The following is a 20839-nucleotide window of genomic DNA, read 5'->3' as shown; positions in this document are numbered from 1 at the left end:
TTACCAGTGGGTTCTAGCTGCTCCAGTCTTTTCATTCTATCAAGAACAAATGACTTATTGCACACATTCTCTTTGCTTGCTGAACACATGATCAGATTATTCTGTGGAAATCTTTGGCAATAATAATTGCTTCCAACTCAAGTTCTTTCTGCATTTGACGTACTAGTATCAGCTGGGAGAACCAAAAAGCAGTCTGCTTGTTTTTGTGAGCAACAGCTTACTGAGCTTAGAAACACAGGGCAGTGTTGGCGAAACTTTTAGCCTCGATATGTCACAAATGCCTAAATTTGACTCTGCTGGTGTGTCACCCCCGAACAAAAGACAATTCTTTACATATTCATTTACAAAAAGAATACAGTCCCAGCATGTCTGGTGGTACATATTATATTAAAAAAAAAAAAAAAACCCAAAAAACAAACAAGTCAAATAATTGGTCTAAATAAATTATTTGGGGGAATTACAGGGGTCCTATAATTTTGTCGGGTGTTGGTGTATCACCTGAAACATCGTGGCGTGTCACCTTTGGCACGTGTGTCATAGGTTTGCCATCACTGCATTAGGAGGACATTAGCAGCCTAAGCCTGTGGTTCCCAACCCTCACGTTTTCAGGATGCTCACAATGAATATTTCCAGAGACTGGGTCTCTGGTATACATAAATACAGTATATCCCATGCATATTTACTGTGGATATTCTGAAAACCCAACAGGCTGGAGGATCCCAAGGAGCGTTTTGTGAACCACTGGCCTTAGCCTGCAACATATCAAACTGCATCAAAGGAAAATTAGTTCTTACCTGTTAATTTTCGTTCCTGTAGTACCAAGGATCAGTCCAGACTGCTGGGTTCTGCCTCCCTTCCAGCAGATGGAGTCAGAGAAAAGCTGAAAGCACCTGCAGATAACCCAGTGTGCCACCTGCGATCCCTCAGTATAATAGATATCAAAGCAGAATGAATGGTGTAACTATAATTAACTTATTCTGTTAACCAATGACTAGATCAAATGAATCCTAATTCCGTTGAAAAAGGTAGAACTAGTATGAATGCTTAAAAAGAACAAGTAGAACTATAACTATGCTGCATAAGTGAGAAATCTTGGAACAAATTCTGTAGAGAGAAACAACAACAACAACTGAACGGACTCTCCTGTCAATGGGCGGGCATCTGGACTGATCCTTGGTACTACAGGAACGAAAATTAACTGGTAAGAACTAAATTTTCTTTTCCCTGTACGTACCAGGATCAGTCCAGACTGCTGGGATGTACCCAAGCTGCCCTAAAAGGGGTGGGACCTGGAGAGTCCTGCGCGAAGCACACTGCTGCCAAAAGAATCCACCTTCGGATCCCATACATCCAACCGATAATGTTTAGCAAATGTGTGCAAGGATTTCCAAGTGGCCGCCCGGCAAATCTCTTCGGGCGAGACACATTGGCTTTCCACCTAGGACGCTGCTTGCGACATAAGAAAGTGCGCCTTAAGACCAACCGGTACTGGATGCCCATGACATATGTAAGCAGAAGCAATTGCGTCTTTCAACCAGCGGGCAATAGTCATTTTAGAAGCCTTAGTTCCTTTCTTAGGACCGCTCCACACCACGAAAAGATGATCAGACAATCGAAAAGGATTAGTTACCTCCAGGTACCGCAATAGGATTCTACGGACATCCAATCTCCTCAGATCCTTATCCTCATCCGAGAATGCCGGCAACGCAACTGACTGGTTGACATGAAAAGCTGAAACTACTTTTGGAAGGAAGGAGGGTACTGTTCGAAGAGAAATTCCCAAATCGGAGATACGAAAAAAAGGTTCTCGACATGACAAGGCCTGAAGTTCCGAAACCTTTGCACCGAACAGATAGCCACGAGAAACACCGCTTTAAGCATTAGATCTTTTAACACAGCCTGCTTCAAAGGCTCAAAAGGTGATCCGCAGAGGCTACGGAGAACCAAATTTAAACTCCTGGACGGACAAACTGCGTGCATTGGTGGCTTCAAGTGCTTGGCTCTCTTCAAGAACCGTGTCACATCCGGGTGTGCAGCAATGGAAATACCATCAACCTTACCCCGAAAACAGCCCAAGGCCGTTACCTGTACCCGGAGTGAACTGTATGCCAAGCCCTTCCTTAAGCCATCCTGCAAAAAGGACAGAATGTGAACAATGGTGGCCCGTCACGGGGACAAGCTCAACCCGCAGCACCAAGAATCAAACACTTTCCATACCCGAACATAGGTGACAGATGTAGAAATTTTTCTTACACGGAGAAGAGTAGTAATAACTGCCTCAGAGTAACACTTTTTCCTTAACTGTTTCCTCTCATAAGCCAAGCCGCTACACAGAAGCGGTCGGCCTGATCGAAAAATACTGAACCCTGCTGTAGGAGGTTGGGCAGGTGACCGAGGCGCAGCGGACAGTCCACCGCTAGGTTGATCAGATCGGTGAACCAAGGTCTTCGTGGCCACTCCGGGGCCACCAGAATCACCGGCCCCTGGTGAGACTCTATGCGACACAACACCTTTACTATCAGCGGCCAAGGGGGAAACACATAAAGGAGAATGTGTGCCGGCCAAGGAAGGACCAGGGCATCCACGCTTTCTGAACCGTGGTCCCTCCTGCGACTGAAGAAGCGAGCCGCCTTCGCGTTCAGACGAGTCGCCATTAAGCCTAGACGGGGGAGTCCCCCATCGGCTCGAGATTATCCGCAGCGCTTCCATGGACAGTTCCCATTCTCCGGGATCCAACCTCTGCCGACTGAGGAAGTCTGCCTGAACGTTGTCGACCCCGGCTATGTGAGACGCCACAATGCGGGCCAGATGACGCTCTGCCCAGGCCATTAACATGTCCGCCTCGTCAGCCATTGAGGGTTCTTGAGGTCTACCCCTTGCAGTAAGTGATCCGGAGTGAGCCACCACTCCAGACTGGATCTGGCCGGTTCGAACAGAGGTAAGGGAAGTTGGAACTCCTCTGACTTGGGATCCCAACAAGAAAGTAGTGCTTTCTGCAAGGGTCTCATATGCGCAAAAGCCCAAGAAACCAATTCCAGGGTAGAGGCCATAAAACCAAGAACTTGTAAATAGTCCCACACCACTGGTGTGGGGAGCATCAACAGTCGTCGCACCTGAGACATCAACCTGTCCATTCGCCCGAGAGGAAGTGAGACCTTACCCTCGACTGTGTCAAACCGGGCTCCTAAAATCTCCAACACCTGGGATGGAATCAGTTGACACTTGCACAATTGACAACCCAGCCCAGGGACAGCAGGTGACATAAAACCGAACGAACCGCTGTCCTGCAGAGGATTTCCAATTTCACTCGTATGAGCCAGTTGTCCAGGTAGGGATGCACTAAGATCCCTTCCCATCGGAGGCTCGCTGCCACTACTACCATCACCTTCATGAACATGCGGGGAGCCGTTGCCAACCCGAAGGGTAGGGCGCAAAACTGATAGTGTTGTCCCATGATCATGAATGTCAGAAACCTCTGATGGTGTTTCTGGATTCCTGTGTGACGGTAAGCTTCCGTCAAGTCCAAAGAAGCCAAAAACTCGCCTTTGTGGACGGCCGCAATGATCAATCTCAACGTCTCCATTTGAAAGCGAGGTACCCGCAATGCCCTGTTGACTTGTTTGAGGTCCAAAATTGGCCAAAAGGATTCCTCCTTTTTGGGCACCACGAAATATATGGAGTTGCGACCGGTCCGGCATTCTGACCGGGAACCGAAACAATGGCTCTTAGAGCCCTCAACCGGGATAAGGTCTGAAGAATAACTTGTTTCTGAGGCGGTGCGCAGTGAGATACTAGGAAGAGATCCCGGAGGGGACGAGCAAAATCCAAAGCGTAACAGTGACATAATATCTAGGACCCACTGGTCCGAGGTAATTTTGACCCATTCCTTGCGAAACTGGGATAGTTGGCCCCCAATCTTTGACATGGAGGAATGGGACGGAGCCCCTTCATTGGGTAGGTTTGTTGTTGTGGGCAAAGGCATGGGAGGCTCCAGCTCGCTGAGGCCATCTACCACGAAAGGAATACGCCATTGACTGTGCCCGGGAAGTCGCTTGCCTAGGGGTATAAGCAGAAGAACCCCTACCCGATCTGAAACGGCGCTATCCCCGAAAACGGCCCCTGTAGCTTCCGGGCGAGCGGGCCAACCTGGTTTTGTCCTCTGGCAGCTTATAAACCTTGTTGTCTCCCAAGGCTTTTATGAGTTGTTCAAGCTCATCTCCAAATAACAGTTTACCCCGGAAAGGGAAGGAACCCAGTTGAGATTTAGACTAGGCATCTGCCGACCAGTTACGGAGCCATAGTAGGCACCTTGCGGATACCGCCAAAGACATCGTGCTGAAATATGAAGGAGATCATACAATGCATCTGCCGTATAGGCAACCGCTGATTCTATGCGGTTCGCCTGCTCAGTCTCTCCCGGGGGAAGGTCTTGGGCCATGAGCATTTGTTGAACCCAACGTAGCGTAGCTCTCTGCATAAGGCTACCGCATACTGCAGCCCGCACGCCCAAGGTGGACACTTCAAAAATTTGCTTGAGCAACACTTCCAGCTTCCTATACTGAAGGTCCTTGAGTGCTGTGCCTCCCATCACCGGGATAGTAATATGCTTGGCTATGGCCATGACTGCAGAGTCCACCTTAGGAATCTTAAGGAGGTTGAGAGAATCGTTAGGAAGCTGATAAAGTTTTTCCATGGCCCTACTAACTCTTAATGAGGCCTCGGGAGTCTCCCACTCACAGGACACGAACTGGAACAACTTTAGATGAAAAAGAAAAGTTTGTGGCGGAGCCCGGAGTCCTGCTAAAACCGAATCACCGGGAGAGGTATCCAGCGTCTCCTGTGGGCGGGGAATCTCCAGCTCCTGGAGTACATGTGAAATCAGAGGATCCAGCTCTTCTCTGCGGAAAAGACGGAGCACCTGTGGATCATCCCCCTCCACTGGGGTGGCATTGTCAACTGCAATCGCCCATGTCCTGGGTGAAGGCATCCTGAGTCCCTGGGTCCACCAGGGCAAGTAGGTCAGGTAGTCCATCCCCCGGGTCAGGGCGAGGAATGCGACCTTCCCTGATCTATGGAAGCCTTAAGAATCTTAGATAGGCTAGGAGACTGGGATTCCCACTCAGTCTCTGCTTCCATATAAGCTTTATGTAATAATAATACAAAATGAGAAAACGGATGCTTCTGCTTTAAGGGCCCCCCCGGGGGGGATGGACAGAGGAGGAGCCGCGTCTGATACTAAATCGTGCAGTCTATGTGGACTTAGGGCCGGCGGGGACAGAGGAGGAGGGAGATCCTCTCCATCCTCAGAGAAATCTGCGTCTCCGTCTAAGGGAGGCAAGATGGCCGCCGCTCCCGCGCTAATCGGGAGCGAGCCAGGCCTTTGCCTCCCAGCAGTCTGACCGCCGCGTGATCCACGAGGCCTAGTAATGGCCGCCCCCCCCGTGCCGGCATCGAACGTCATGAAGGCTTCTCGCCCCCGGAGATAACACCAGGAGCAGAGGCCTTCGCGGGAGAGTCTGAGCCCCGGCTCTCCACAAGCAGCACACGCCATTCCTCTGGGCATAATCGCGTGAAGCAGCCGGGTGAAAGCTCCACCCCCTCCGGAGGCCCAGGAGAATGCAGGCAGGCATGGCTGAGGTAAAAAACCTGTCTAAGCAAATTAGCTGCTTCGGAAATTCTATTATTGCTATTATTATAAATTATTATTTATTTATTTATATATATTTTTTTACTTGCTACTCAGCCCTCAGGGAACAGCGGAATTGAATCGTCTCTGAGGGAGGGGGAGAGTGACCGGCCCACCGGTAAATCTTCCCCCTCTGCTCACCGGGCTACTGCACTAAAAACTCCGGGTAATTGGCTATAGGACAATGCCCTGCCTCGCCTGTCTATAGTTGGCTACTTTAAGTACTGCCAAAAAGTTTAGAAAAGGCAAATTAAAAACACACCCTTTTTTTTTTTTTAAATGATCTAGTCAAAGGCTCCTTGTAATAGAATCAAACCTGTCGGGACAAGTCCCCAGGAATTTTGAGAGATTCAGGACCGCAGGTTATGCCTCTCAATCTGCTGGAGTCAGAGAATATACTGGGGGATCGCAGGTGGCACACCAGGTTATATGGTGGGTGCTTTTCAGCTTTTCTCTGACTCCATCTGCTGGAAGGGAGGCATAACCCAGCAATCTGGACTGATCCTGGTACGTACAGGGAACATAATTTACAACTAATCATTTCAGATAGTTTGGTTGAATAATTTCATTTTCCATTGGTCTCCCTTCATTCTGTAGGAAAAACTGAATTGGCTAGATTGTAAACTCCACAAAGCAGTACAATGATGATAAAAGTAATAAAGAAGTAGTACAGGACAGTCTTATTTTTGTATTTTCTCTAAAGCTTTTCAATGATTCTGCATTTACAGGAGACATGGACAACCTCATCCATCAAATATTAAGTATCAATTAGAGGCATTTAATGCTAGAGAAAATCTGATCTTTTGATTGGTGCAATTGCTCAGTCTGCCAAAGAGCAGACTGCAAGTCATTAATTGGTGACTTGTCAAATTAGAAGATGGATGGTCTGAGCTTCTGGGAGCCCCAGTGAGAGAATTTCATTCCTGTCTCAGCATGCCCAGAACAAACAGGTTATGAATGGAAGAAGATAAAAACAGCACAGCAGGTATACAACTAATAGGAGTACTCCCTATAACTAGCAGATCTTTCATCCCTCATATTATTTGTTTTATTTTAAATTTTGATGTCATTTTTATTTTAAAAAAAAAAAAAAAGTGCCCTACGAAAGCAGCATATCCATTTCAATTTTACACACCGCTTTTCTCATAACACCTCAGAGCAGCAACAACACAGGCCTCCCTTTGTATCACAACCATGCCTGGAAAAAACACACACACCTCAAGAAGAGAGTGCATAAATAACTGGGCCACTTCAACCACTGCTCATAGGGTAACGTGGGTTACACAAATTAATGCCAACTGCAATAGCAATTTCCAGGCTATAGACCACCAAGCAATTTCACAAAACTGGCAGACAGACAGGAGGTGACTTTTACTCACACTCTAACCGAGCTGGATTTTATCTGGAGATCTAGAAGAGGCTCTATAACCGCATGCCAATCCACCCAGTCATTTAGGCCTCAAATAATGAAAATTGTGGTCATGAAATGAAACTCCAGAGAGGACGACTCAGAGCCAACTTCAGGAAATATTTCTTCATAGAGAGGGTGGTGGATGCCTGGAATGCCCTTCCGGAGGAGGTGGCGAGGACAAAAACAGTGAAAGAATTCAAAGGGGCATGAGAAGAACACTGTGGATCCCTAAACATTAGGAATGAAGAAGAGAGTCCATGGGGGTAACTTGCTGGTGTGGCGCTTACTACCCTTAACTTATAAGCCTCCATACTGTTGATGCAACTCTATCTTTGCTCTCTGCTTTAACAGCAGGGGGGAAAAGGGGAAATAGATTTAGACAGCAACCAAAAGGACACTGAATTTTACGGTCTGGAAGAACAAATAAGCATGGGGGTAACTTGCTGATGAGGCTGTTTACTACCCTTAATCAATAAGTCTGATACTTTGGATGCAAATCCAACATTGCTCTCTGCTTCAACAGCAAGAGGTAATGAGGAACTGGACTCAAACAGGAACCAACAAGGGCCCTGACTTTGACGGTCTGGGAAACTGATAAGTATGGGAGGGACCTGTACGGCACGGCAGAATCTACCAGAAGCTTGCTAGGCAGACTGGTTGGACCGTTTGGTCCTCTTTGCTGCCATCATTTCATTTCCATGTTTAAACCAGAAACAAAGCTTTCAGGATTAGGTTTTTTTTGGGTTTTTTTTTTTACCAGGAGAAAATAAAATTGTTTTATAATTCATCTATCACTGCATCTGTGTTTTTCTTCAGTTGCATGAATGACTAAAGCACAGGGAAGTCAAGGGACTTGCCCCAAGACACCACAATGAGCAGAAAGCCCTTTAGCTTCTCAATCTACCTATTCACCTGCCCTCCCACACAGCCCTGTTAAAACTAGTTCATCTTGACTCAGCTCTAAATGCAACTGAAAAAAGGTTGCCTTCTGCTGTGTGAACTATTTACTATTTACTAAGGCACATTGAACAAGATTAGCCTGTTCACATACAAGCCTCAGGAGCAGGCTAGCTGCAGCACATGACTTGCAAGATGCCAATAAAAAATGCAGGGAATGGGGCAGGATACATGTCACAAGACTCAAATCAGCAGTATACCCAATTCAGAATGTAGTAAAGAGGAACTTTTACGAGTCATACCAAGAATACAAAAAAAACAAAAAACAAACCCCTTCCCCCCCCCCCCCCCCCAACACACACATCTAGTATTTTATAATTCAAAATACAACACATGAAATTAGGATAAAGTAAGCTCTTTCAGGATGGGAAACTCCATGACTTGTGTAAAGAAATTACTGTAAGTGTGCATGAATCTAGTGATCATTAAGTACAGCCCTGTGCGCACAGTCCATGCTACAAAAAAATAAAACTAAAGCAGATGTTCCCCATACTGTGCAGGACCTGCAGAAAAACTGCCCTAGCTTTCAGCAGAGCCAGAATTACAAAAACAAGCAAATGCCAAGAAAGACTGAGGAACAGCTAAGTCATTCCACATTACCCCACTACTGTGAAGCACATTAGAAAAGCAGATAATAAAACACATCTGGAAGCAAGCTCTCTCTTACACAAGATACTGCTTCATACGTCGTCATTTTTCAAAAAAGGAGAATATCCCACAAGTTCAAATACTTTTCAGCAGCTAAATGACCATAAAAGCATTTTATGTACCAGACTCCCAGCAGCCATAAAACTTTCTTGGCATGCTCCAACAAGTTGATGCCGCACTTACGGATTTCATTTTGCTCAACCTTGAAAACAAATCATTGAGGATAAATTTTCGGAAAGTTGATCAGAAGGCATAGGTAATCCTTTTGTTTCAGACTTTCCTTGAACAGCGTCCTAGCTTCTACTGCTTTCATTAGCGTGGCAGAGAGAAGGTTACCCGACAGCTTCTTTTTCAGCACCAACAAAGACGAGAAAAATAAAGGATACCAACCACTGCTGCGTTTTCTATATATCAACTTCTGACAGGGAAAATATTGCAAACAAGAAAAACGTGAGGCTGTATATGGAACCTCCTATAGTAAAATGCCTCAAGCTTAAATTTTGTTAACAGTGAAATTTGATTTCTGACTCACGTTTGTACCTCCTGTTCACAAATGCCCTGTGTGTTGTTTTTTTAAGGTGATTGGAAAAGTTGAAACGAGTGAGCATAGAGCACAAATGCTTCAAGCTGCTCCCTTTTTGGGACACGTGATCACTCAGGGGGAGAGGAGCATATACGACCAATGAAATTAAACTAAAATTTGGAAGGTTTCTTCATACTAACTTAGGAAAAACGTAACCTTTTCAAGCAAATAACTATTGGGTGGGCTTTATTTTTCAGAAAAAGCTTGACTTGACTAATTATGACTAGCCAAGTCTGCTTGGGAGTGGGCCTAATGGTCAGAGCAACATGCTGAGAGCCAGGGAAACCAAAGTCCAGATCCCACGCCCTGCCCCCTCACACACACTCCTGTTGTCACTTTAGCTCCCATTAGCTCAGACTGTAAGGTCTCTGGGGCAGGGAGGTATTCTACCTGATTATTAATGTAGCCCCGCCAAAAGGAACATAAAATGAGGGAATGGGACTGCCCTGCTGTGCGGTGGTTGTCCCTCTAAATTTACGGTATTTTGTGGGCTCTTACGACAGTAATGCAGATGGTGAAGTGAACCTTTTGGTGACAGCACTGAAACAGTACTCCATTTCCATTATACCGCCAGGACAAGGAAGAAAACTCCTCCAGGAATATCCGACTCCATCCATATCAAGGGCTGGCCAAATAATAAGACACTGATACATTGTATCCAAATTCCAACAAACAGTAACTTTATTTCCCGGCAGATGCAGCCAGCCATCAACCACTTTTACATGGATGAGATTTTTTGCTTTTGTAATATTTACTTATAGCATTACTGAAGTCTGCAGACAAATCATGAGCTTCCGAAGCAGTCACCCTCACACAGAAACATATCCATTTAAGTACATATGAGACATCTTGAATTTCACTGCTCCTATTGACCACAAGTCTACATTTTTCTCATTCCCACTACTTTTTCTTTCTCTCAGCCCTATAGGAGACCGGTATTTGTTCAAACATACACATATCAAAATTGTCATCCGATAAGAACCAAATGCATCTCAGATATACCTTATTTACTCACATATCCTCTGGTCTCCACTCCTCTTGGTTCTCCCAATGAAGGTTTTCCCCCAGATAGCTGCACTATTTTGATCTTCTGGGCACTCTCTCGACTTCTGATTAATTCCCCAAAAGGGAATTAATCAGACACTCTTCCAAACCACTCCGTGGCTATTAGACTCCCCATTTCACCATTGTGCTAAGCTGCTCATGGGAGGAGGAAGCCTCTCCTTTCACTTCACTGTACCAGCACTTAAGGTGAGGGGGGGGGGGGGGGGGGGAAACTACGCTTCACTCTCCTAGGCCTCAGGCTTCTCCCCTTGAAGGGTCCATGGGTCTCCCAGCCCACAAGCTGACTACTTCTCCAGAAAGAGATTGTCTGTCTGTCTGATCTCTAAATCTCACCCTATACTGGCAAGGGTGGGGGAAAAAAGGACCAAAACTCCCCAAAACCCTGTACTTCCCATTTCAACCTGGGCCACTAATCAGGAAACCCCACTACTTTAAAGAAATAGACCCACATTTCCCTATTAACACACTATCACTATTCAATAACGGCTCACACACCTAAAATGCCATCCAGTGGTCAACTAGTATTACTGCATGCACAAGAACTGAATCATTTCCCTAAAACACACACTGATAAACCTGAGGTCTCTCCCACACACAGCCTTCTGTACACCCACCAGGCTCATAAAAGGACAGAAATAATTGGGGGTCTCCCTACATTAATTATACTATAAGCCACCTTGAGAATAATTTGGAAAGGCAGTCTAAAATTCCAAAATAAGGTATGTACAACATTTTTCAGCAAAGTATTTCCCCAATATGTGACCAAGTAAAATGGAAGAACTGAGCAGTGGGAGAGTACTTTTCAAAGGAACATCTGCAGGTAAAACAAAGAAATGGCCCTTTACAAAATTGCCCACTCAATATGCAGGTATTATGCGCATATAACATGTCTGCACCTGGACTGAGCAGGAGTGTTCCCGGGGCAAGATCTACCATGCATGCACATTTCCTGAAAAATTTCTGCATACGGTTTAGCAGGTGTAATTGCAAATAGCTTTAGTGGGACAATTTTCAAAATGGAATGTGCAAGGATTCAGGGGAAAGCCATCACTTATCCTTCGGAATGAGCAACAAAGAACTGGATCTACTTTTACTGTTGAAGACAGAATCTGAACTGGATGACCTTTGGCCTGACTCAGCATGGCATATTTTATGTTTTTATGTGCTGTACAGACCTTCTCTACTGCTGTCATTTTAGTGCAGTGGTTCTCAAGCCTGTCCTAGCTGGTCTGCTTTTCAGGATCTCCACAATGAATATGTATGAGATAAATTTACATGCATGACATCCATTGAATGCAACTCTCTCATTCATACTCATTGGAAATATCCTGAAAAAATTGGCTGGAGGTAGGCCAGGATGGCTTGAGGAACATGGAATATGGCCTAGTAATTTGCAGAATAATTATTGGAAGTCCAATTCCAGTCCACGAGGGCCACTATCCCCTCTGGTTTTCAGGATATCTACAATGAGACGTATTTGAATGCACTGCATCAACTGTATGCAAATATATCTCATATATAGTCATTAGGAATATCCTGAAAACCTGTCCAGGCTGCCCTCGAGGACTGGAGCTGGACTCCCATGGATGGTGGCAGCTCCAGTAACTAGGGTTCCCACAGGGTCAATCCCTGATGCAGTGTTTGGTTTGCCCTATGACATTTAGGGAATTATAATCGCTGCCTTTCCTACAGGGACAACTCCAGCGCTGCATCAGCCCCTGGTGGTGGACCAGAGCCAGGTGGCAACTTCAGACCGAAACAGTTCAGATTCACTAAAAAAGCACAGCCATTTTCGGTGCCCACTCTTTCAATGCGCGCACAGGCCCCCTCTACTGGGCGCACGATACAGTATGCAAACGAGGGGTCATGCTAAAAGGAGGCACTAGGGACAATTGCGTGCCCCTAGGGCCTCCTTGGCCCATGATACGTGGCTGTCAGCAGGTTAGGAAAACAGCCGCCTGCAAAATTGAGCATCCGTTTTCCTAACCTGACCTGCCGGCACAGTATTTTCTGCTTTTCTGTACACTTTTTCAGGTTGCTCAGAAATTAATGCCTTCATTAAACCCCTTATGCCCGAATTTTAAAATGCTCATGCACGTAAAATCCGGGGGATATGCATGTGGCCGGTACCTGCACCCTCCAAACGCATTTTAGAAACCTCCTGGTATGCGCAGAAGTGCCGGTCCATGCAAAAGGATCAGGCCAGGAAGGTGGCGTCTGAGCGGGGAGGGATAGGAGCTGACTGGGACAGCAGCTTCCCCTGTCCCGGGGAAGCATGCGCCGGCAGCTGGCCAGCATGCGGAAGTTACTTCTGCTCCAAAGGAGTAGTTAAGTATTAAAACAAAAAAATTTTAACTAGCTAGGTAGGGGTTAGGGGGTCAGGGAGGAGAGGGGAAAAGGTAGGAAGGGGGATAGGGAACTGGGAAAACACTACTCGTGTCACCACATTTATTTTTTAAAAATACTCCCCCTTGCACACAGGAGAGGCCACCCGCCCGCATATGCGCTTTAGAATCCGGCACGCATGTGCGCGCGGGAATCGTATTTTATAACACGTGCACACATGTGCACGTTATAAAATAGCCACACAGAACAATGTGTCCACGTGGGTATTTTACTTCAGGCGATAGTAGATATAAACAACAAAAAAGGAAAACTATCTCCCCTGATCTTTCCCAAAACAATTTTGAAGTGTGTGTTAAAGTATCAACTAGGATACGATGACCTTCATATATGGCATCATCGTAAATGTGCTGTATGAAGACACAATATATTTATTTTTGAAGAATTGACACAGAATTGTTCTACTCAGCACATTGGTTGCACAGATATTATGTAAACAAAAAAAAAAATGACCTATGATTATACATCACGGCAGAGTTAATATATTGTGTCTTCATATAGCACATTTACGATGATGCCATATATGAAGGTCATCGTATCCTAGTTGATACTTTAACACACACTTCAAAATTGTTTTGGGAAAGATCATGGGAGATAGTTTTCCTTTTTTGTTGTTGATAAAACAGCCACATCCATGTACTCTTTCCAGGAACCGCACTGACATGGCCACCCATGTGCTTTTTTAAAAGTCTACCTTTTATTGTATAAAGGGTTTTGGACGCGTGTCCAACCCGGGTTAATCAGTGCGCTCTGCTGGGCGCACTTTACAGCATCGCCTGCTTAAGAGTAAGGTGCTGCACCTCAGCGGGGGGGGGCTACCCTTGACCAGCCCCCTTCAGCTTCTCTTTTTCTGCCTGTGCTACTCCTACTCCAGCCTTCCGGTAGCCGCCAGGGGCTCGAAAGTGAACACTAGGCCGAGCCTATTAATAAAGAGGCTGGAGGAGCAGAAAAATCCTCCCGTCGTGTTACCTGTCAGGAGGGAGGAGCCGGCAGCGACGACGAGAAGCCCTGGTGTCCGGACACCCCCTCCCGCTCCCCTTCAGTGAGCGCGGACGCCGAAAATTTGAGCCGCGCAGACACCAGTAACTCTCGCGCTGCCCCGGCGGCTCCTCCTCCTGCTGCTGCTGTTGACGGGTATCGCGAGAACAGAGCGGGCTGCGCGCGCGCGTGCGCGTGGGAAGAACGTGGTAAGTGAGAAGGGAGCGAGCGCAGCGGCGCTAGCGCTGGAGCTGGCGCTGGCGCTGGCACTGGCACCAGGAAAGCAGGGGAGTTGCTAAGCCTCAGGTCTTGGTTTTATTCCCTGCAGACGCGGATTTGTAGTGGTCCTGCTTTTCTTAGGGAAATCAGAGCTACAGCTCCGTGTCTCCACTGGGCTAGAACCGGCAACCGTATGCAGGGTACAGGCTCACGCTTTACTTCAGCTCATAGCCTCTGCCTAGCACATGGAGGAGGCATTTTCCCTTATGCTTTCTAGTTTTGTCCTAGAGTCTCTGTATGAAATTCTTCCATTTGGTAGCTCCTAGCATGGGAAGAGGGGATTCGAACAAATTCTGCCAGGAAGCCCCTCCCTCCCGGAGGGTGGGCATGTGTCTTTCTTTGGTTTGTTTTTCTTGTTTGAAATTGGGAGGGGGAGAGTAGTCTGAACTTGTTTTAGATAATGTAATGTACGATGTTTGCTCTTTAAATAAGATGCTGTTTCTCATAGATTTTATTGTAAACTGCTTTGGGATTGTTTGTCAAAGCAAGTAATCAGAAAATAAAATAAATATACACTTGTCATATACTCACACTACACACAAACAGGTCGATGCAATACTGTGCATCAGCACGCGTTGAGCTAGCGCTCAATCAGGCAGATACTGTAAAGTGCACAGGGAAAATGGGCGCTCAGTGTTCAGCCCCTGCCTTCCTAATGCGTGCCCAGTCACCTCTCCAGGGCGCACGGTACTGTATTTAAATGAGTGGTCACACTGAAAAGGAGGCGCTAGGGGCAATAGTGTGGAAGCCTAGGAGAGGTGGCTGGCAGCTGGCTTGGAAAACGGACGCTTATAAAACATGCTAGCCGATACAGTAAGGACGCGGTAGAAAAAGTGCAGCAGTGCTGGGCGCCCACTCGTTTGCCGCTCGCACAGTTCGGATCACATACCGCTCGATACAGTATTTAAATAGCATGCAAATGCAAGCCGCGTCCAAGAAGCATCCATGAAGCGCAATCCATTTTACTGCATAGAGCGCTATACAGTGCCTATACAGTATCCTGGGTGCGCTGGTACTTGTCATTTGAAATGACAGGTACCAGGAAGTGGATCCCAACTTAAAGCAAAAGAAAAGGATCAGAGAAGTATCAGCTGGCCTAAACTCTTGCCTGCCCAACCTAAAATCCAATGCACTGGGAAAGCCACGCTTCAGGATCGGGCAAACTTTCCCCCAGCCCCCGCTCACCTGCCGTGGCCGAGGCCATGGGTGCCGATCTCCGGAGCAGCCCCAGTCCTCTCTCCCCTCCTGATCCGCCCCGGGCTGCTGAAGCCGCTCTCGCTCTCGCCGCCGGCTGCCCCCGAGAGGAGGGGAGAGAGGACTGGGGCTGCTCCGGAGACCGGCACCCATGGACGTGGCCAGGGCAGGTGAGCGGGGGCTGGGGGAAAGTTTGCCCGATCCTGAAGCGTGGCTTTCCCGGTGCGTTGGATTTTAGGTTGGGCAGGCAAGAGTTTAGTTATGGAGGTTTAGAGGTTATGCTTGGAAACAACGGGTCCTTCCTTCCTGCTCCGGAGCTGTCAGCGCGCCCGCATGGGAGATCTGCACCCATGGACGCGACCAGGGCAGGTGAGCGGGGGCTGGGGGAAAGTTTGCTCGGTCCTGGCTCCTCTAAAGGTCTTGTCCCGGGGGGTGAGGGGGTCGTTTGCCCGTGAAATTTCGTCTCTCTGACCTGACGCTCCACACTAACGCTGGAGTAAGGGTAGGCGGTAAATTAGCAGGTTAAACACGCGGCAAAACTGCAGGTTAAAAAGGCGATAATCGGGGCGCACGTTACTGTATGGGAGGGAATAGCTAATCCGATCGTTTACATACCATTTACATGCCGCGGGCGGAAAGGGTTACCCGTTGATTTATTTATTTATTTAAAGGCTTTTATATACCGGAGTTCATGTACTAGTACATACCACTTCGGTTTACACAGAACCAAGATTAGAAAATTACATCAAACAATTAAACAATTACATCAAACAATTCGGTATAAATAACAAGGCTAACTTTGTAGGAACTTAGAACTTGAGGTAAAGGAGAGAATAGGACCAAGTGGTAACAGAACAATGTAAATAGCTAAATAACAAATACAAATTCTTATAATAAATACAAATGCTTACAGATTACAGTCTTCATGATAAGTTTACATCTTCAGAATAAGGATTAAATATACAAGAACTAGCGGTTACATCTTCAGGATTGTAGACTTCAAAGCTGAGGTTACATCTGGCTTAAGAGGTATTGGTGTAGCATGCTCTAAATTTAACGATTTGGAATGTGAGACCAAGAATACAATTAGGAGTTGTGGCATCAGACATCTGATTAACGTGATTATGAAATGCAAGAATGAGTCATGGTCTGGGACGTGGCTCTGGGCGAAACCTTTAAGTGAAGGCTTTTGTAAAGAGCCAGGTTTTGAGTTTCTTTTTGAATGTTCGAGTACACGTTTCAAGACGAATGTCCATGGGGAGGGCATTCCAATGGAGGGGGCTGGCAGTCGAGAATGCACGTTTCTTGAGTGAGGACTTGGCTGAAGGTACGTGTAAGGTGCCTAAGTATCTGGTTCTGATTGGTCTTGATGGCGCATGTAGACGAAGTGGACAGCTTAGATCAAGCGACGTTTGGGAATGGATGGTCTTGTGTGTTATAGTTAGCACTTTGAAAATGATTCTGGATCTGATGGGGAGCCAGTGTAAGTGTTTTAGTATGGGTGTTATGTGTTCACCTCTGCTGGTGTTAGTAAGAATCCTGGCAGCGGAGTTCTGCAACATTTGTAGAGGTTTGGTGGTGATGGCTGGAAGGCCAATAAGCAGAGAGTTGCAGTAATTTAAAGAAGCGGTAAGGATGGGTTTGAAAGGGATAGTGTATCGCAGGTTGGACTAACGCGGCCAAATTGTGAGTAGAAAGTGGGTTAGAAGCAGGGTAACTGCGGCCGTGCTTTACTGTATAGGCCTGTAAGTGTCCTTTTTTCCTAACTTGACCTGCCGGCACGTAAAAAAAATTTTTTTTTAACCTTTTGGTTCCTCTAACTTGCACCACAGTATTAAGTCGGAGGATGTACATTTTTCTAGGCTGCTCAGAAATTAGTTAATTTCTGAGTGTAAAATGTACGGATTGGGCGCACATTTTCTTTCTGTATCCCAGGTGAATAACTAATAGCCTTATCAACATGCATTTGCATGTGATGAGCGCTATTAGTTTCGATGGGGTTTGGATGCGCTCAGCCCTTTATTGTATAAGGGGTAATGGGCGCACATCCAACAGCTGGTAAAACAATGCGCTCAGCTGAGCATACTCTACTGTATTGGCCTGATTATGGGTTAGGAGTACATGGTGAGTGCAGCCCTCTCAAGCTTCTGCTCTTGGCCCCAACCCAGTGCATCCTTCTCTATTTCTACTCCTCACCCTTCTTAGATATAGGTCTCTTTCCTCTCCCTCCCCCTCATTCTCCTCCTCTTTCCCTCCCCTCTATCAGGACTGAAGAGCCTCCTTTCCCTCCTTGGCCCTTGATCAGTGCTGAAGAAACAGCTTCCGCTCCCAGCTTATCTTACCAGCTAGGAAAATGGGTGAGTGAATTTTCAAAAGTAAATAAAATTATATTCTGTGATGCACTTCACCCCACTACTTCCTTATACTCAGTGTCTCCCTCCATCCTAGAATGTTAACTGGAATGTCAGAGCGTTCTGCTCAGAAGAGAAGTTTTCTCTGCAATATTTTTTAAACTTCTGCCAATCACTTATAGAATACTTAGCTATTTGAAATTCTTGGGTGCTTTATAATAAGATAACATGCCATGAATAAGAGCACAGATCCACTCTGGTCCCTGGCCTGCTGCTTAATAAGTAGTATAGTTTTATAAGATAAAAGTTAACCCAGACAAGGCACATTAAAATGTTATGCTATTCCATTGGTTTTCAAATCTGCTTCTTGAGAATAGATCTGTTTTTTAGGATGACCAAAATTATGTAAATAGTTATTTCTTAGATCAACCTATGCAAATATAGTTCTTGAATATTAAATGTGGATATCCCGAAAACAAGACCTTTGTGGGTTCGCGAAGACTGGATCTGAAAAGGTCTGGCTTAATCCATTAAAAAGCATCGCCTACAAAAAAAAGATGATTTCTGTTCCTTGAGTATCACAAACTGGTTTGTTTTCAGTATAGCCTGGTGCTTGGATCATATGTGTGGAAATCTTAAACAGACATTTCTGATTCGCTTCAGGACCAGAGTTCACCATTCCTGCAGTTTATATACTAACTTTTATTTAAATGGATTAATGTGGTGATCAAGCCAGAATTGGTACTCATTGGTACACATTGCATTGTGTAGGTTGACACCAAGTACAACGAAGCAGTAGGGATGGAATGGATAACACAATGTAGTGAATCTATTGACAGGGTATTGAAAATTTACTCACCCACAGTAAAGAGAAGACAATCCTATCCATGCCATGGTAATCACATGACTGGATTACTGTAACACACTGTACTAAGGTCAAACAAATAAGGCCTTCCACAAACTCCAGCTAATACAAAACTCTGCTGCGTGACTGCGTGATCGAAGGATGCAAACTGCACAACCATGTCTTACCTGTCCTACATTCATTTATTTCAACTTATATACCTATATTCCAGTGTAATCATACCGGTTTACAACTTTAAAACAGGGTAAGGGGTAAAGCTAGCCTGTCGAAAACACGCGTCCAAATGTTGGTTAACAGGTACTGTATCAGCCTGTAGGTAAGGTGTCGATTGTATGGGGAGCAGGATTCAACTTTTTTAACATGGTCTCCACTTCTATATTTGACACCTCAGCAAAACGAAGACCATTGCATAACATCCCTGGTACACATTTTAACCTCTTGTTTAGTTGTGTTCGGGATTTTGGTTCTTAAATTCTCAATTTTATCTCTGAAAAACTGTGCTATTTCATTGCAGCGATTCTGGGGTACGTTCTGAGGAGGATTCGTTTTATCATTCGTGACATCTAATTATGTTGAACAAGGTTCTTGAGTTATTCGTAAACCTTTCTATTTTAGAACTGAAATATTTCTTTTTAGCATCTAGAATTACTTTTTTGTAGAAGGCCAGATGTTTTTGGTATTTTGTTAAATTTTCTGTTTTATTCCTTTTCTATTCCTTTTCCTTCATTATGCCAGGGATTTATTTGTTTTGGTTCCTTGATGCAGATATTTTTTGGGGGGTTTATTTCATCTGCTAATTTAGTAGTCCTATTCACCCATGCAGTTTTGTTGCAGTGCAGCTATCAGTGTAGTCAAAATTTGCTAATTTTTCCTGTAGTTTGTCTTTTAGTATTTCTATGTTATAAGGTGGACGATACTTAAATTCAACTGGTTCTTTTCTTTGTTTCTCTATTGGTCCTAAATGTTTAATAGTAGACTGAATGAGGAAGTGATCCGACCATGGAATTTGTGTATAGTTTGTGTTATATTTTCTAGAGAACTACTGTTGATAAATGTCAAATCTAAGGAATGCCCTGCTTTGTGTTTGGGTTTGTCTTTAATTAATTTGAATCCTAGTGTATTCATTATATCAATCAGTGTCTGGCAGGTACTTGATAATGGATAAACGTCCATGTGGAGATTAAAATCTCCTAATATGATGGTTGGTTTTGATGAATTTAGGTGAGTTGTAAAATATTCAATTAACAGAGAAATGTTTAATTCCAGGAGACTAGGTGGGCAGTAAATGACAAATTTGTGTATGGCTAGTGTCAAAAATGACAATTTCATGATTCATTGGAGGTGTAGTTGGTAACAATTTACAATTAAATTTCTTTTCAATGATTAGCATTAAGCCACCACCTCTTCTGTTTGTTCTAGGGATCGAAAATACATAATAATTTTTATTCGCTATCTAGTTTTTTTAAAACTGTATCTGATTTTTTTTAGCCATGATTCTGTGATTGCGTTAAAACTAGGTTTAACATCAAATAACAAATCCGTGATAATAGGAAATTTCTTAGTCACTGATTGTGCATTAACAAGTAAAAACAATTATCATCAACACATTATTCATATTTCTACTACTAGTTCTTTTTAGCTGCATAAGATTATTTAAATTCACATTCCTTGTTTCCCTTGCATTGCATCGCTCTTTGAATTTTCTTATGGTGTTATTTCCATACTTACTCTTGTTTAAGCAGACTTGAATTGAGTGTGTATTTTGTTCATCTTTTGCCATGGTCCTATTGCTTGGAATATTTGCGAAGTTTTTCCGCTTGTTCTGCTCAAGGTGTACGAAGGGGCTTTGTCATGCTCCTTCGGCGCGCAGCGCCTCCGGGTCCGTCGCCGCGCTTAAAACCCCTCAGCGTGATTAGATGACGTCAGGAGCATCAGCCGTGGGGGAAGAGCACGGCATGATCGTCCCTGTGGCTTTGGGGAGGTGGTTGGTCAGGCAAGCGTCCACTGTATCTGGAAAAAAAGAAAAAGAAAATCGCAGGTAGGCCTCCGATGGTCCTAGAGGCAGGCTGGCTTGTTGATGGTTTTGTGTGGACAAGTTTGTCAATTTTCCGATTCCTCTCCCCTCTGCTCGTTCAGGGGAATTTAGTTATTCACTGAGTTGGGTTTTGTTGTTTTTCTATTATGCTTGGGTACAGTTCAATACTGAGGGACTGCAGGAGGCACCTCATGTTAAGTGACAGTGTCAGTAAAACTTTCTCTGTCTCCATCTGCTGGAGGGGAGGCAAAACCCAGGAGTCTGGACTGATCTGTGGACTACAGGAATGAAAATTAGCAGGTAAGAACCAATTTACAGACCTTCCAGACAGCTAAGATCCTTACTTGTGGCCTCCTTAACAATGCCATGGACAAAAGAAATCAA

The 20839-nt window shown here is 45.1% G+C and overlaps 2 protein-coding genes across 8 annotated transcripts in view; one reads left to right on the top strand and one right to left on the bottom strand.

The window, feature by feature from the left end:
* The window catches only part of HPS4 (HPS4 biogenesis of lysosomal organelles complex 3 subunit 2), a 56196-nt gene extending 42342 nt beyond the window's left edge, over window positions 1–13854 (bottom strand). For 2 of the 4 annotated variants that reach the window (XM_029619418.1, XM_029619422.1), the window contains exon 1: window positions 13723–13854. The gene's annotated coding sequence lies outside the window, so the exon portion shown is untranslated. Of the gene's footprint in view, window positions 1–9234; window positions 9255–10300; window positions 10321–13722 lie in introns of those variants that run through there. The other 2 variants (XM_029619421.1, XM_029619420.1) reach the window with 2 other exon arrangements.
* Window positions 13803–20839, top strand: part of SRRD (SRR1 domain containing) — a 40943-nt gene continuing 33906 nt past the window's right edge. The window contains exons 1-2 of one of the 4 annotated variants that reach the window (XM_029619425.1): window positions 13922–13940; window positions 17471–17561. Coding sequence is in view for 1 of the 4 variants with exons in the window: in XM_029619423.1 (XP_029475283.1) it covers window positions 20337–20458 (122 nt within the window). In the remaining 3 variants the exon portion in view is untranslated. Of the gene's footprint in view, window positions 13941–17470; window positions 17562–20104; window positions 20459–20839 lie in introns of those variants that run through there. The other 3 variants (XM_029619424.1, XM_029619426.1, XM_029619423.1) reach the window with 3 other exon arrangements.

Source organism: Rhinatrema bivittatum, chromosome 11, assembly GCF_901001135.1.
Source record: "Rhinatrema bivittatum chromosome 11, aRhiBiv1.1, whole genome shotgun sequence".
NCBI classification, from domain to species: domain Eukaryota; kingdom Metazoa; phylum Chordata; class Amphibia; order Gymnophiona; family Rhinatrematidae; genus Rhinatrema; species Rhinatrema bivittatum.
This window is presented reverse-complemented; position numbering and strand designations above follow the sequence as displayed.